Here is a 14,802-nt window from a genome sequence, read left to right as displayed (position 1 = left end):
CCACGAAGCGACGCGTGTCATGCTCCCGGGTGGGCCACCAAAAACGCTGGCGAATGGAAGCAAGCGTACCCCGAACGCCAGGGTGGCCGGCTAACTTGGCAGAGTGAGCCCACTGAAGAACGGCCAGACGAGTAGGAACGGGAACGAAAAGAAGGTTCCTAGGACAAGCGCGCGGCGACGGAGTTTGAGTGAGTGCTTGCTTTACCTGCCTCTCAATTCCCCAGACAGTCAACCCGACAACACGCCCCTCAGGGAGAATCCCCTCGGGGTCAGTGGAGGCTACTGAAGAACTGAAGAGACGAGATAAAGCATCAGGCTTGGTGTTCTTAGAGCCCGGACGATAAGAAATCACGAACTCGAAACGAGCGAAAAACAGCGCCCAGCGCGCCTGACGCGCATTAAGTCGTTTGGCAGAACGGATGTACTCAAGGTTCCTATGGTCAGTCCAAACGACAAAAGGAACGTTCGCCCCCTCCAACCACTGTCGCCATTCGCCTAGGGCTAAGCGGATGGCGAGCAGTTCGCGGTTTCCCACATCATAGTTACGTTCCGACGGCGACAGGCGATGAGAAAAATACGCGCAAGGGTGGACCTTGTCGTCAGAGAGGGAGCGCTGAGAAAGAATGGCTCCCACGCCCACCTCTGACGCGTCAACCTCGACAACGAACTGTCTAGTGACGTCAGGTGTAACAAGGATAGGTGCGGATGTAAAACGATTCTTGAGGAGATCAAAAGCTCCCTGGGCGGAAACGGACCACTTAAAGCACGTCTTGACAGAAGTAAGGGCTGTGAGAGGAGCTGCCACCTGACCGAAATTACGGATGAAACGACGATAGAAGTTCGCGAAGCCGAGAAAGCGCTGCAGCTCGACGCGTGACTTAGGGACGGGCCAATCAATGACAGCTTGGACCTTAGCGGGATCCATCTTAATGCCTTCAGCGGAAATAACAGAACCGAGAAATGTGACGGAGGAGGCGTGAAAAGAGCACTTCTCAGCCTTCACAAAAAGACAATTCTCTAAAAGGCGCTGGAGGACACGTCGAACGTGCTGAACATGAATCTGGAGTGACGGTGAAAAAATCAGGATATCGTCAAGGTAAACGAAAACAAAGATGTTCAGCATGTCTCTCAGGACATCATTGACTAATGCCTGAAAGACAGCTGGAGCGTTAGCGAGGCCGAAAGGAAGAACCCGGTATTCAAAGTGCCCTAACGGAGTGTTAAACGCCGTCTTCCACTCGTCCCCCTCCCTGATGCGCACGAGATGGTAAGCGTTACGAAGGTCCAACTTAGTGAAAAACCTGGCTCCCTGCAGGATCTCGAAGGCTGAAGACATAAGAGGAAGCGGATAACGATTCTTCACTGTTATGTCATTCAGCCCTCGATAATCTATGCAGGGGCGCAGGGACCCGTCCTTCTTCTTAACAAAAAAAAACCCCGCTCCGGCGGGAGAGGAGGAGGGGACTATGGTACCGGCGGCAAGAGCTACAGACAAATAATCTTCGAGAGCCTTACGTTCGGGAGCCAACAGAGAGTATAGTCTACCCCGGGGGGGAGTGGTTCCCGGAAGGAGATCAATACTACAATCATACGACCGGTGTGGAGGAAGAGAGGTGGCCCTGGACCGACTGAACACCGTGCGCAGATCGTGATATTCCTCCGGCACCCCTGTCAAATCACCAGGCTCCTCCTGTGAAGAAGAGACAGAGGAAACAGGAGGGATAGCAGACATTAAACATTTCACATGACAAGAGACGTTCCAGGAGAGGATAGAATTACTAGACCAATTAATGGAAGGATTATGACAAACTAGCCAGGGATGGCCCAAAACAACAGGTGTAAAAGGTGAACGAAAAATTAAAAAAGAAATGGTTTCGCTATGATTACCAGAAACAGTGAGGGTTAAAGGTAGCGTCTCACGCTGAATCCTGGGGAGAGGACTACCATCCAGGGCGAACAAGGCCGTGGACTCCCTTAACTGTCTGAGAGGAATGTCATGTTCCCGAGCCCAGGTCTCGTCCATAAAACAGCCCTCCGCCCCAGAGTCTATTAAGGCACTGCAGGAAGCTGACGAACCGGTCCAGCGTAGATGGACCGACAAGGTAGTGCAGGATCTTGAAGGAGAGACAGGAGTAGTAGCGCTCACCAGTAGCCCTCCGCTTACTGATGAGCTCTGGCTTTTACTGGACATGAAGTGACAAAATGACCAGCAGAACCGCAATAGAGACAGAGGCGGTTGGTGATTCTCCGTTCCCTCTCCTTAGTCGAGATGCGGATACCTCCCAGCTGAATAGGCTCAGCACCCGAGCCGGCAGAGGAAGATGGTAGTGATGCGGAGAGGGGGGCAACGGAGAACGCGAGCTCCTTTCCACGAGCTCGGTGACGAAGATCAACCCGTCGCTCAATGCGAATAGCGAGTTCAATCAAGGAATCCACGCTGGAAGGAACCTCCCGGGAGAGAATCTCATCCTTTACCTCTGCGCGGAGACCCTCCAGAAAACGAGCGAGCAAAGCCGGCTCGTTCCAGCCACTGGAGGCAGCAAGAGTGCGAAACTCAATAGAGTAGTCTGTTCTGGATCGATTACCCTGACATAGGGAAGACAGGGCCCTGGAAGCCTCCTCCCCAAAAACAGATCGATCAAAAACCCGTATCATCTCCTCCTTAAAGTCCTGATACTGGTTAGTACACTCAGCCCTTGCCTCCCAGATTGCCGTGCCCCACTCACGAGCCCGTCCAGTAAGGAGAGATATGACGTAGGCGACACGAGCAGTGCTCCTGGAGTAAGTGTTGGGCTGGAGAGAAAACACAATATCACACTGGGTGAGGAACGAGCGGCATTCAGTGGGCTCCCCAGAGTAACACGGCGGGTTATTGATCCTGGGCTCCGGAGATTCGAAAGCCCTGGAAGTGGCCGGTGGATCGAGGCGGAGATGGTGAACCTGTTCTGTGAGGTTGGAGACTTGGGTGGCCAGGGTCTCAACGGCATGCCGAGCAGCAGACAATTCCTGCTTGTGTCTGCCTAGCATCGCTCCCTGGATCTCGACGGCTGAGTGGAGAGGATCCGAAGTCGCTGGGTCCATTCTTGGTCGGATTCTTCTGTTACGGTGCGTGAATGAGGACCCAAAAGCGAATTAACGTAAACAGAGCTTCTTTAATAACAAAACAAAACGTAGGCTCAGATGGACCGGCAGGTTCCGACAGGACAGGACAAGGTTGCAGCAAACATGACGATAGTCTGGTTCAGGCATGAACAACACAAACAAGAATCCGACAAAGACAGGAGCAGAAACAGAGAGAGATATAGAGGACTAATCAGAGGGAAAAAGGGAACAGGTGGGAAAAGGGGTGACGAGGTAGTTAGGAGGAGACAAGGCACAGCTGGGGAAAAGAGGGGGAGAAAAGGTAACCTAACAACGACCAGCAGGGTGAAGGGAAAGGGCAGAAACAAGACACAACATGACAGTACATGACAAATAGAGCTGCTTGAGAGCGGTCTTAGTGCCAGCATCAGTCTGGGGCGGTAAATAGATGGCTATGTATAATACAGATGAGAGCTCTCTTGGTAGATAGTGTGGTCTACAGCTTATCATAAGGTACTCTACCTCAGGTGATCAATACCTCGAGACTTCTTTAATATTAGACATCGCACACCAGCTGTTATTGACAAATAGACACACACCCCCACCCCTCGTCTTACCATAGGGAGCGTCTCTGTTCTGCCGGTGTATGGAAAATCTCGCTAGCTCTATATTGTCCGTAATCGTCGTTCAGACACGTCTCGGTGAAACATAAGATGTTACAGTTTTTGATGTCCCGTTGGTAGGATAATCTTAATCGTAGGTCATCAATTTGTATTTTCCAATGTTTGCACGTTAGCAAGAAGAACGGATGGCAATGGGAGTTTACTCGCTCGCCTACGGATTCTCAGAAGACAACCCGATCTGCGTTCCCTTTTTTCCTGCTTCTTTTCTTCACGCAAAAGGTGTGGATCACCGTCAGCCATGTTCTTCGGCGCCATCTTGTTCATGATGTCATCCCACATTTTTAGTGGGTATGTGTCCAACGCTTAAACTTTCACCTTCTGCTACTATTTCTGTCAAGTCTACGCATACAACCACACAGAACCCACTGCAACGTAACGCTGCAAGGTACATGCAGCGTTCCGTTGGAAATTAATGTTTGTCTGGTGTACCAAAACGCAATGTCGGCGGTGTGATCGAGACGTTAGAGCACTTGGCCATTAACCAAAAGGTTGCTGGTTTGAATCCCGGGGCTGGTGTGGGCAAGGCACTTAACTTTTAATTGCTCCAGTGAAGGCCATGACCCTTGATAATGACTGACAGGTGTCTCAGGCATTTGGGGTGTGCAACAAAACACAATTTCTAATTCAAACGTGTGAAATGGGACAAATAGAAACACCTACCACATTATTATTGTTATGTTTGACATGACTAATTAACAAGCTAAAGGTAAAGGTAAAACACGGTCAGGTAAAATACTGTCAGGTAAAATACGGTCAGGTAAAACACGGTCAGGTAAAACACGGTCAGGTAAAACACGGTCAGGTAAAACACGGTCAGGTAAAACACGGTCAGGTAAAATACGGTCAGGTAAAATGCGGTCAGGTAAAAGGCGGTCAGGTAAAATTTTGAAATGTTATTTTCTTGTGTTTCAGTCCCGGAGATGGAGGGAGAGGGGGACAGCATCAGCTCGTTGTGTACCCAGATCGCCTCAGCATTCAGTGGTCCTCCTGAAGACCCCTTCTCCCAGGCCCCCATGCCCCGACCAGCTTCCTCCCCACAGTCACCTGTAGCGCCCCTAGGGGCTCAGCCAGGTAACTACACTGACAGATTTAACTGTTGCTATGCAAAATTACACTACTACTGTGTGTGTGCTTGTGACACTCGGGCTGTCTGTGTTAGTATCCATCCGTAAAAGTAATCTAATACCACCACGTCTACCTGTCCATCTAATAACACCACGTCCATCTAATACCACCACGTCTACCTGTCCATCTAATACCACCACGTCCATCTAATACCACCACGTCTACCTGTCCATCTAATACCACCACGTCCATCTAATACCACCACGTCTACCTGTCCATCTAATACCACCACGTCCATCTAATACCACCACGTCCATCTAATACCACCACGTCCATCTAATACCACCACGTCTACCTGTCCATCTAATACCACCACGTCTACCTGTCCATCTAATACCACCACGTCTGCCTGTCCATCTAATACCACCACGTCTACCTGTCCATCTAATACCACCACGTCTACCTGTCCATCTAATACCACCACGTCTACCTGTCCATCTCATACCACCACGTCTACCTGTCCATCTAATACCACCACGTCTACCTGTCCATCTCATACCACCACGTCTACCTGTCCATCTAATACCACCACGTCTACCTGTCCATCTAATACCACCACGTCTACCTGTCCATCTAATACCACCACTTCTACCTGTCCATCTAATACCACCACGTCCATCTAATACCACCACGTCTACCTGTCCATCTAATACCACCACGTCTACCTGTCCATCTAATACCACCACGTCTACCTGTCCATCTAATACCACCACGTCTACCTGTCCGTCTAATACCACCAGGTCTACCTGTCCGTCTAATGCCACCACGTCTACCTGTCCGTCTAATACCACCACGTCCATCTAATACCACCATGTCTACCTGTCCATCTCATACCACCACTTCTACCTGTCCGTCTAATACCACCACGTCTACCTGTCCATCTAATACCACCACGTCTACCTGTCCATCTAATACCACCACGTCTACCTGTCCATCTAATACCACCACGTCTACCTGTCCATCTAATACCACCACGTCTACCTGTCCATCTAATACCACCACGTCCATCTAATACCACCACGTCCATCTAATACCACCACGTCCATCTAATACCACCACGTCCATCTAATACCACCACGTCCATCTAATACCACCACGTCTACCTGTCCATCTCATACCACCACGTCTACCTGTCCATCTCATACCACCACGTCTACCTGTCCATCTAATACCACCACGTCCATCTAATACCACCACGTCTACCTGCCCATCTAATACCACCACGTCTACCTGTCCGTCTAATACCACCACGTCTACCTGCCCATCTCATACCACCACGTCTACCTGTCCATCTAATACCACCACGTCTACCTGTCCATCTAATACCACCACGTCTACCTGTCCATCTAATACCACCACGTCTACCTGTCCATCTAATACCACCACGTCTACCTGCCCATCTCATACCACCACGTCTACCTGTCCATCTAATACCACCACGTCTACCTGTCCATCTAATACCACCACGTCTACCTGTCCATCTAATACCACCACGTCTACCTGTCCATCTAATACCACCACGTCTACCTGTCCATCTAATACCACCACGTCCATCTAATACCACCACGTCCATCTAATACCACCACGTCTACCTGCCCATCTAATACCACCACGTCTACCTGTCCATCTAATACCACCACGTCTACCTGTCCATCTAATACCACCACGTCTACCTGTCCATCTAATACCACCACGTCTACCTGTCCATCTAATACCACCACGTCTACCTGTCCATCTAATACCACCACGTCTACCTGTCCATCTAATACCACCACGTCTACCTGTCCATCTAATACCACCACGTCTACCTGTCCATCTAATACCACCACGTCTACCTGTCCATCTAATACCACCACGTCTACCTGTCCATCTAATACCACCACGTCTACCTGTCCATCTAATACCACCACGTCTACCTGTCCATCTAATACCACCACGTCTACCTGCCCATCTAATACCACCACGTCTACCTGTCCATCTAATACCACCACGTCTACCTGTCCATCTAATACCACCACGTCTACCTGTCCATCTAATACCACCACGTCTACCTGCCCTTCTCATACTACTGTTATTTCCTCTCTCTCTGCTGTCCTGTTTGCTATTCACTCTGCCGTAGGGAACGGTACCGGTCCTGCCTTCCCTCCTGCTGTTGTTGTTGCTGCTAACTCTCCAGCACTGCCCCCTCCACTACCTGCTCGAGACACTAACCCTTGGGCCAAGACCCCGAGCCCCCACTGCCAAGCAGGGCAACATACCTCAGCTGCCTCTACCTCTGCACACCCAGGTAAGGACTAGAGCATAGAAGCCTCCGGACCCTTGGTGTTTGGCTACTACTGTGGTTGTTCTGTTTCTATGGACTGAGACACCAGACCAGAACACAGACGGACTGGTTCTGTTTCTATGGACTGAGACACCAGACCAGAACACAGACGGACTGGTTCTGTTTCTATGGACTGAGACACCAGACCAGAACACAGACGGACTGGTTCTGTTTCTATGGACTGAGACACCAGACCAGAACACAGACGGACTGGTTCTGTTTCTATGGACTGAGATACCAGAACACACGGACTGGTTCTGTTTCTGGGGACTGAGACACCAGAACACAGACAGACTGGTTCTGTTTCTATGGACTGAGACACCAGACCAGAACACAGACAGACTGGTTCTGTTTCTATGGGCTGAGATACCAGAACACACGGACTGTTTCTGTTTCTGGGGACTGAGACACCAGAACACAGACAGACTGGTTCTGTTTCTATGGACTGAGACACCAGACCAGAACACAGACGGACTGGTTCTGTTTCTATGGACTGAGATACCAGAACACACGGACTGGTTCTGTTTCTATGGACTGAGATACCAGAACACACAGACTGGTTCTGTTTCTGGGGACTTAGACACCAGAACACAGACAGACTGGTTCTGTTTCTATGGACTGAGACACCAGACCAGAACACAGACAGACTGGTTCTGTTTCTATGGACTGAGACACCAGACCAGAACAGACAGGCTGGGTCTGTTTCTATGGACTGAGACACCAGACCAGGACAGACAGGCTGGTTCTGTTTCTATGGACTGAGACACCAGACCAGAACAGACAGGCTGGTTCTGTTTCTATGGACTGAGACACCAGACCAGGACACAGACAGGCTGGTTCTGTTTCTATGGACTGAGACACCAGACCAGAACACAGACAGACTGGTTCTGTTTCTATGGACTGAGACACCAGACCAGGACACAGACAGGCTGGTTCTGTTTCTATGAACTGAGACACCAGACCAGAACACAGACAGACTGGGTCTGTTTCTATGGACTGAGACACCAGACCAGAACACAGACAGTCTGGGTCTGTTTCTGTGGGTTGAGACAACAACAGACCAGAACACAGACAGGCTGGTTCTGTTTCTATGGACTGAGACACCAGACCAGAACAGACAGGCTGGGTCTGTTTCTATGGACTGAGACACCAGACCAGGACACAGACAGGCTGGTTCTGTTTCTATGGACTGAGACACCAGACCAGAACACAGACAGACTGGTTCTGTTTCTGTGGGTTGAGACAACAACAGACCAGAACACAGACAGGCTGGTTCTGTTTCTATGGACTGAGACACCAGACCAGAACAGACAGGCTGGTTCTGTTTCTATGGACTGAGACACCAGACCAGGACACAGACAGGCTGGTTCTGTTTCTATGAACTGAGACACCAGACCAGAACACAGACAGACTGGTTCTGTTTCTGTGGGTTGAGACAACAACAGACCAGAACACAGACAGACTGGTTCTGTTTCTATGGACTGAGACACCAGACCAGAACACAGACGGACTGGTTCTGTTTCTATGGACTGAGACACCAGACCACAGACAGACAGGATTCCACAGCAGGTCTGACATGAGACGAGTGTTTAGCAAGTTAGCAATTGTTGTCGTCAAACAAATCTATTGATGATGCTCTTTTTATATCTGTTGTCACAGTGTTAAATGCACAATTATATCTACAATTCTGTGTTAATTAGTCTCTCCCAAACATTCTCTGGTGTTTCCTCCCAACAGGAGCTGATTGGACAACCCCAGTGATTGTAGCTCCACCCTCCACCACGGCGTCCCCATCGCACCCATCCCACCGCCGCACGCCGTCCGAGGCTGACCGCTGGCTCGAGGAGGTCACCAAGTCTATCTGCGCTCTGCAGCCCGCGTCCACACCCCCCTTCCAACCGTTCCTCACCCCCAACCCGCCAGCCTTGTCCACCACCCCAACCCAGGCATTCTCAACCACACTACCCACAGGCCAGCCCTTCTCTGCCCCCATGCCTGTGCCATCTGTTGCTCCCGTGGCCTTCATGTCCTCCCTGCCCCCTCGCCAGCCTGCCTACCCAATGTCCAACGGGCTGCCCTATGCCCAGCCCAGTGTGCCGGTGGTGGGCATCACCTCCTCTCAGATGGTAGCCTATTTGTTTGGTTCAACCCCCCAGACCCAGGCGTACCCCATCCCCCAGTATGATCCTTACAACAACCCCCATCAGCAGCCCTCGATGCCCCTGCCTGTCCCCCTTCAGCCACCCAATGGGAGTGTAGCCTTCAATGGGGGCAGAGCTGACAGCTGGGCCCCTCCCTTCCTGCCCCCTCAGTCCTCCCCGGCCCCTCCCCCCCTGCCCCCTCAGTCCTCCCCGGCCCCTCCCCTTCCCTCGCAGCTCCAGCCCGCGGCCGACCCCTTCGAGGCCAAGTGGGCCTCCCTGGAGAGTCGGTCCCGTCAGCACACCACGCCGTCGCCCACTAACCCCTTCTCCTCCGAGCTCCACACAACCTTTGAGATCCAACTCTAGAGACTGAGAGACTGGGGAGGAGGAGGACTGGGGAGGACTGGTGGAGGGGGAGGACTGGGGGGAGGTGGACTACGGAGGATGACGACTGGGGAGGAGGAGGACTGGGGAGGACTGGTGGAGGAGGAGGACTGGGGAAGACTGGTGGAGGGGGAGGACTGGGGGGAGGTGTACTACGGAGGATGACGACTGGTGGAGGAGGAGGGACTGGTGGAGGAGGAGGACTGGGGAGGACTGGTGGAGGAGGAGGACTGGGGAGGACTGGGGGAGGTGGACTAGGGAGGATGACGACTGGGGAGGAGAGGAAAGGAGGCTGTTCTGTTGATTGTTCAGGTTGGGGAGAGAGAAGGAGGTAGCCTCTCTCTCTGTCTCTCCATCCGCCTGGTCTGGCTTTGTGGGGGGACTTGAGGGAGGAGGAGGGAAATGTATGGGTGCATCTATAAGTTGGGGTGAAGCTGCTGGCAGCACTGAGAGGTCATGGAGAGATGGAATTATTGAGGTGCTGCTGCTTAACAGGCATATTGTGGGTTTAGTTTCTTTGGGTGGACCCTGTGGAGTCCTAGAGCCCCAGTCAGCCCCAACCAGCCCCAACCAGTCAGCCCCAACCAGTCATCCTCAACCAGCCCCAACCAGTCATCCTCAACCAGCCCCAACCAGTCAGCCCCAACCAGTCAGCCCCAGCCAGTCAGCCCCAGCCAGTCAGCCCCAACCAGTCAGCCCCAACCAGTCAGCCCCAACCAGTCAGCCCCAACCAGTCAGCCCCAACCAGTCAGCCCCAACCAGTCATCCTCAACCAGCCCCAACCAGTCATCCTCAACCTGCCCCAACCAGTCATCCTCAACCAGCCCCAACCAGTCATCCTCAACCAGCCCCAACCAGTCAGCCTCAACCAGCCCCAACCAGTCAGCCTCAACCAGCCCCAACCAGTCAGCCTCAACCAACCCCAACCAGTCAGCCTCAACCAGCCCCAACCAGTCAGCCTCAACCAGCCCCAACCAGTCAGCCTCAACCAGCCCCAACCAGTCAGCCTCAACCAGCCCCAACCAGCAACCCAGCTCAACCCAGTCATCCTCAACCAGCCCCAACCAGTCAGCCTCAACCAGCCCCAACCAGTCAGCCTCAACCAACCCCAACCAGTCAGCCTCAACCAGCCCCAACCAGTCAGCCTCAACCAGCCCCAACCAGTCAGCCTCAACCAGCCCCAACCAGTCAGCCTCAACCAGCCCCAACCAGTCAGCCTCAACCAGCCCCAACCAGCAACCCAGCTCAACCCAGTCATCCTCAACCAGCCCCAACCAGTCAGCCTCAACCAGCCCCAACCAGTCAGCCTCAACCAACCCCAACCAGTCAGCCTCAACCAGCCCCAACCAGTCAGCCTCAACCAGCCCCAACCAGTCAGCCTCAACCAGCCCCAACCAGTCAGCCTCAACCAGCCCCAACCAGTCAGCCTCAACCAGCCCCAACCAGTCAGCCTCAACCAGCCCCAACCAGCAACCCAGCTCAACCCAGTCATCCTCAACCAGCCCCAACCAGCCAGCCCCAAATAGCCCCAACCAGCCAGCCTAGCCCCAACCAGCCACCCAGTCAGCCCCAACCAGTCAGCCTAGCCCCAACCAGCCACCCAGTCAGCCCCAACCAGTCAGCCCCAACCAGCCACCCAGCTCAACCCAGTCAGCCTCAACCAAGCCCCAACCAACCAGCTCCGCCTCAGACCCAACTAGCCCTCCCAGCTCTGGAGAGACCATAATGACTGTAGTAGGGGTTACGGCTCCTTCCCCTGCCTCCCTCTCCTGGTCCAGCTCACAGCGCCCCCAGGTGGCTGGAGTATGACCTGCTCTCCCGGCCACCTGTCAGGCAGAAGGACTGCAGCACTGAAAGAGAACTGAGCCTCCAGACCAGAGGTTCTCATATAAAACTTCAAAATCAGAAGTGACAGAATGCCAAAATCTTTATTTTTATGCATTAAGGTATATTTTAAATAGCTTTGGAAATCTTAACAGAAGAGTTGTATGTCATTTTTTTTTGCCAGAGGCACAGACGCTACTAGCTAGCTACAATGAGAATGAGTCGATGTGTAACGTGTATACAAGCAATTGTGTTATAGATAACATATATCTATTAAGAATATAGGAGTATACACAGCAACACAGCTCACGGCAGGAGTCTGATTTTCATGACGATGTGTTTTTGTTTGAATGGACAGTTGTTTTTACTTCTTATTTTTAAAAGGAATTCTGTCGTCTTGTCGGTTGACTGGCTTGGATGTGCATCTCACTGTAAATAGTCAATCCTCATTGCAGCAACAATTCAATGTGGATCCAGTGGGCAGAAGCAGTGATGGAGCTGATAGTCGAGGGATATCCAAGGGTGTGTTCACTAGGAACCGAACGGAAACTGGGCAGGACCTACCTGAATTTGTCCAATAGAAACTCATTTTCGATTTGCAAAAAAAAATATTTATTTTTTTTTCCCCCGTTTGAAGCAAATGTTTGGTACGATGTTCCACTAATGAATTACACCCCAGGTTGCCTCTGCTTACTACAGCTCTGCTCTCTCAAGTCTCCTTGCTATAATAGTACTGGTCTCGTACTCGATAGGACTCCATAGTGCTTGTTAGTACTCGATAGGACTCAATGGTCCTTGTTAGTACTCGATAGTACTCATGAGTACTTGTTAGTACTCGATAGTACTTGTTAGTACACATTCAACTTTCTCTGTCTTCTTCATTGTCATTGTTTAATTTTTCTGGTAATATTTTTTGATTTTGTATTTTTATCACTTTGGACAGTGTCATCTCCTAATTTTTCTCCTTAAATTATATTTTTCAATGAAAATGATTGCTTGACAGATCTCCCATTTTTTTTTTGTTTTTTGTTGCACAAGCACTGTAGTAGGTGATAATTTGACCACAGTGATGAATGATGGTACCACAGGTCATGGCTGTGGGTAATGTATGGATGGGTCAGTCATGGGTCTAGCTATAGTAATGGATATTTGTGGCTCCTCCTCCCCAGAGGATTGCAAAATTCCAGTGACGGTCTATAAATCACCCGGGTTCCAGAAATCCTGGTTGGGAAAACTCTTGGAATTTTTAAAAGGTAATAAACAGGAAATCCAGGAATCCTCCTTCCAGCCTTATCTGTGACAAAATGACCTGGGTGTCCTGAACTGTTTGTTTGTTTTTAAATCGAACTGTAGTTCTGAATCCAGTGGTTTTGCAGTAGAACGAGACATTGATCTGTTTGTGTGTCACAAAATGGAAACCCTATTCGATCTATACTGTAAGCCGTAACCTCCCAGCGCTCTGGTTTAAAAGCAGTGCACCGTATAGGGAATACAATGTCTCTCTCACTCTCATCTGACACACTTTATTATTTTTTTAATCAAGCCTGTGAATATGATCTGTTATCTGATCAAGTTTTTATTTTCCATTTTTTTTTTGTAATTATTTCATTGTTTTTTTATTCCATTTTCTTTCCAGAACAATTTAAGCTAAAACAGATTTAATAAATTGATGGTGATGGAAACGACAAGCTTCTGGGTTCTTTTGGCTTCTTTAATGTGAGGCCTTTCAAATCAGATGTTATTTGTCACATGCTTTTTAAATAAGGGTGTAGACTAAAAATCCAATTTATGGTTGATGCGAAAATGTGGTGGGGTGGGTCTGTATGGGCGGGTGTGACGAAATTACGGAGCCTCCGGTGGGGAACGCCGAGGCTAAATTTGAGCTCCGTACTGCATCCATGTGCGCCTCCCAAATTTTTTGGAACAATGCGGAGGGTTCCATATCGCCCAGAATTGACACAATTGGTTGATTGTAGGTGTGGGCGGGAAGTCCTGTATAAACACAAACTCCCTTCCTTGACCACAGCTCTGCGCTGCGTCGTGAAGCACCAGAAGTATGAATGCAGAGGCCATATCACTGGAAATGCTGCACGGCCAATGCAGATAATGGCTTGACAATGTAGCGTCTTTAACAGTGAAATGCTTACTTACGGGTCCTTTTCCAAAGATACTATATATATATATATATATATATACACATACACATACACATACACACACACACACAGTGGGGAGAACAAGTATTTGATACACTGCCGATTTTGCAGGTTATCCTACTTACAAAGCATGTAGAGGTCTGTAATTTTTATCATAGGTACACTTCAACTGTGAGAGACAGAATCTAAAACAAAAATCCAGAAAATCACATTTTATTATTTTTAAGTAATTAATTTGCATTTTATTGCATGACATAAGTATTTGATCACCTACCTACCAGTAAGAATTCCGTCTCTCACAGACCTGTTAGGTTTTCTTTAAGAAGCCCTCCTGTTCTCCACTCATTACCTGTATTAACTGCACCTGTTTGAACGTGTTACCTGTATAAAAGACACCTGTCCACACACTCAATCAAACAGACTCCAACCTCTCCACAATGTCCAAGACCAAAGAGCTGTGTAAGGACATCAGGGATAAAATTGTAGACCTGCACAAGGCTGGGATGGGCTACAGGACAATAGGCAAGCAGCTTGGTGAGAAGGCAACAACTGTTGGCGCAATTATTAGAAAATGGAAGAAGTTCAAGATGACGGTCAATCGCCCTTGGTCTGGGGCTCCATGCAAGATCTCACCTCGTGGGGCATCAATGATCATGAGGAAGGTGAGGGATCAGCCCAGAACTACATGGCAGGACCTGGTCAATGACCTGAAGAGAGCTGGGACCACAGTCTCAAAGAAAACCATTAGTAACACACTATGCCGTCATGGATTAAAATCCTGCAGCGCATGCAAGGTCCCCCTGCTCAAGCCAGTGCATGTCCAGGCCCGTCTGAAGTTTGCCAATGACCATCTGAATGATCCAGAGGAGGAATGGGAGAAGGTCATGTGGTCTGATGAGACAAAAATAGAGATTTTTGGTCTGAACTCCACTCGCTGTGTTTGGAGGAAGAAGAAGGATGAGTACAACTCCAAGAACACCATCCCAACCGTGAAGCACGGAGGTGGAAACATCATTCTTTGGGGATACTTTTCTGCAAAGGGGACAGGACGACTGCACCGTATTGAGGGGAGGATGGATGGGACC

At 50.2% G+C, this 14,802-nt stretch overlaps 1 protein-coding gene across 4 annotated transcripts in view; it reads left to right on the top strand.

Annotated features, from left to right (window-relative positions):
* The window catches only part of numb (NUMB endocytic adaptor protein), a 109,590-nt gene extending 99,758 nt beyond the window's left edge, over positions 1–9,832 (top strand). For all 4 annotated transcript variants that reach the window (XM_036963114.1, XM_036963112.1, XM_036963113.1 and 1 more), the window contains 3 exons: positions 4,677–4,835; positions 7,009–7,176; positions 8,950–9,832. In XM_036963114.1, the coding sequence (XP_036819009.1) occupies positions 4,677–4,835; positions 7,009–7,176; positions 8,950–9,719 (1,097 nt within the window). In that variant the 3' untranslated portion in view covers positions 9,720–9,832. The remainder of the gene's footprint in view (positions 1–4,676; positions 4,836–7,008; positions 7,177–8,949) is intronic.
* The last annotated feature ends 4,970 nt before the right edge of the window (positions 9,833–14,802 follow it).

This window comes from Oncorhynchus mykiss, chromosome 25 (genome assembly GCF_013265735.2).
Source record: "Oncorhynchus mykiss isolate Arlee chromosome 25, USDA_OmykA_1.1, whole genome shotgun sequence".
Classification (NCBI taxonomy): Eukaryota; Metazoa; Chordata; class Actinopteri; order Salmoniformes; family Salmonidae; genus Oncorhynchus; species Oncorhynchus mykiss.
This window is presented reverse-complemented; position numbering and strand designations above follow the sequence as displayed.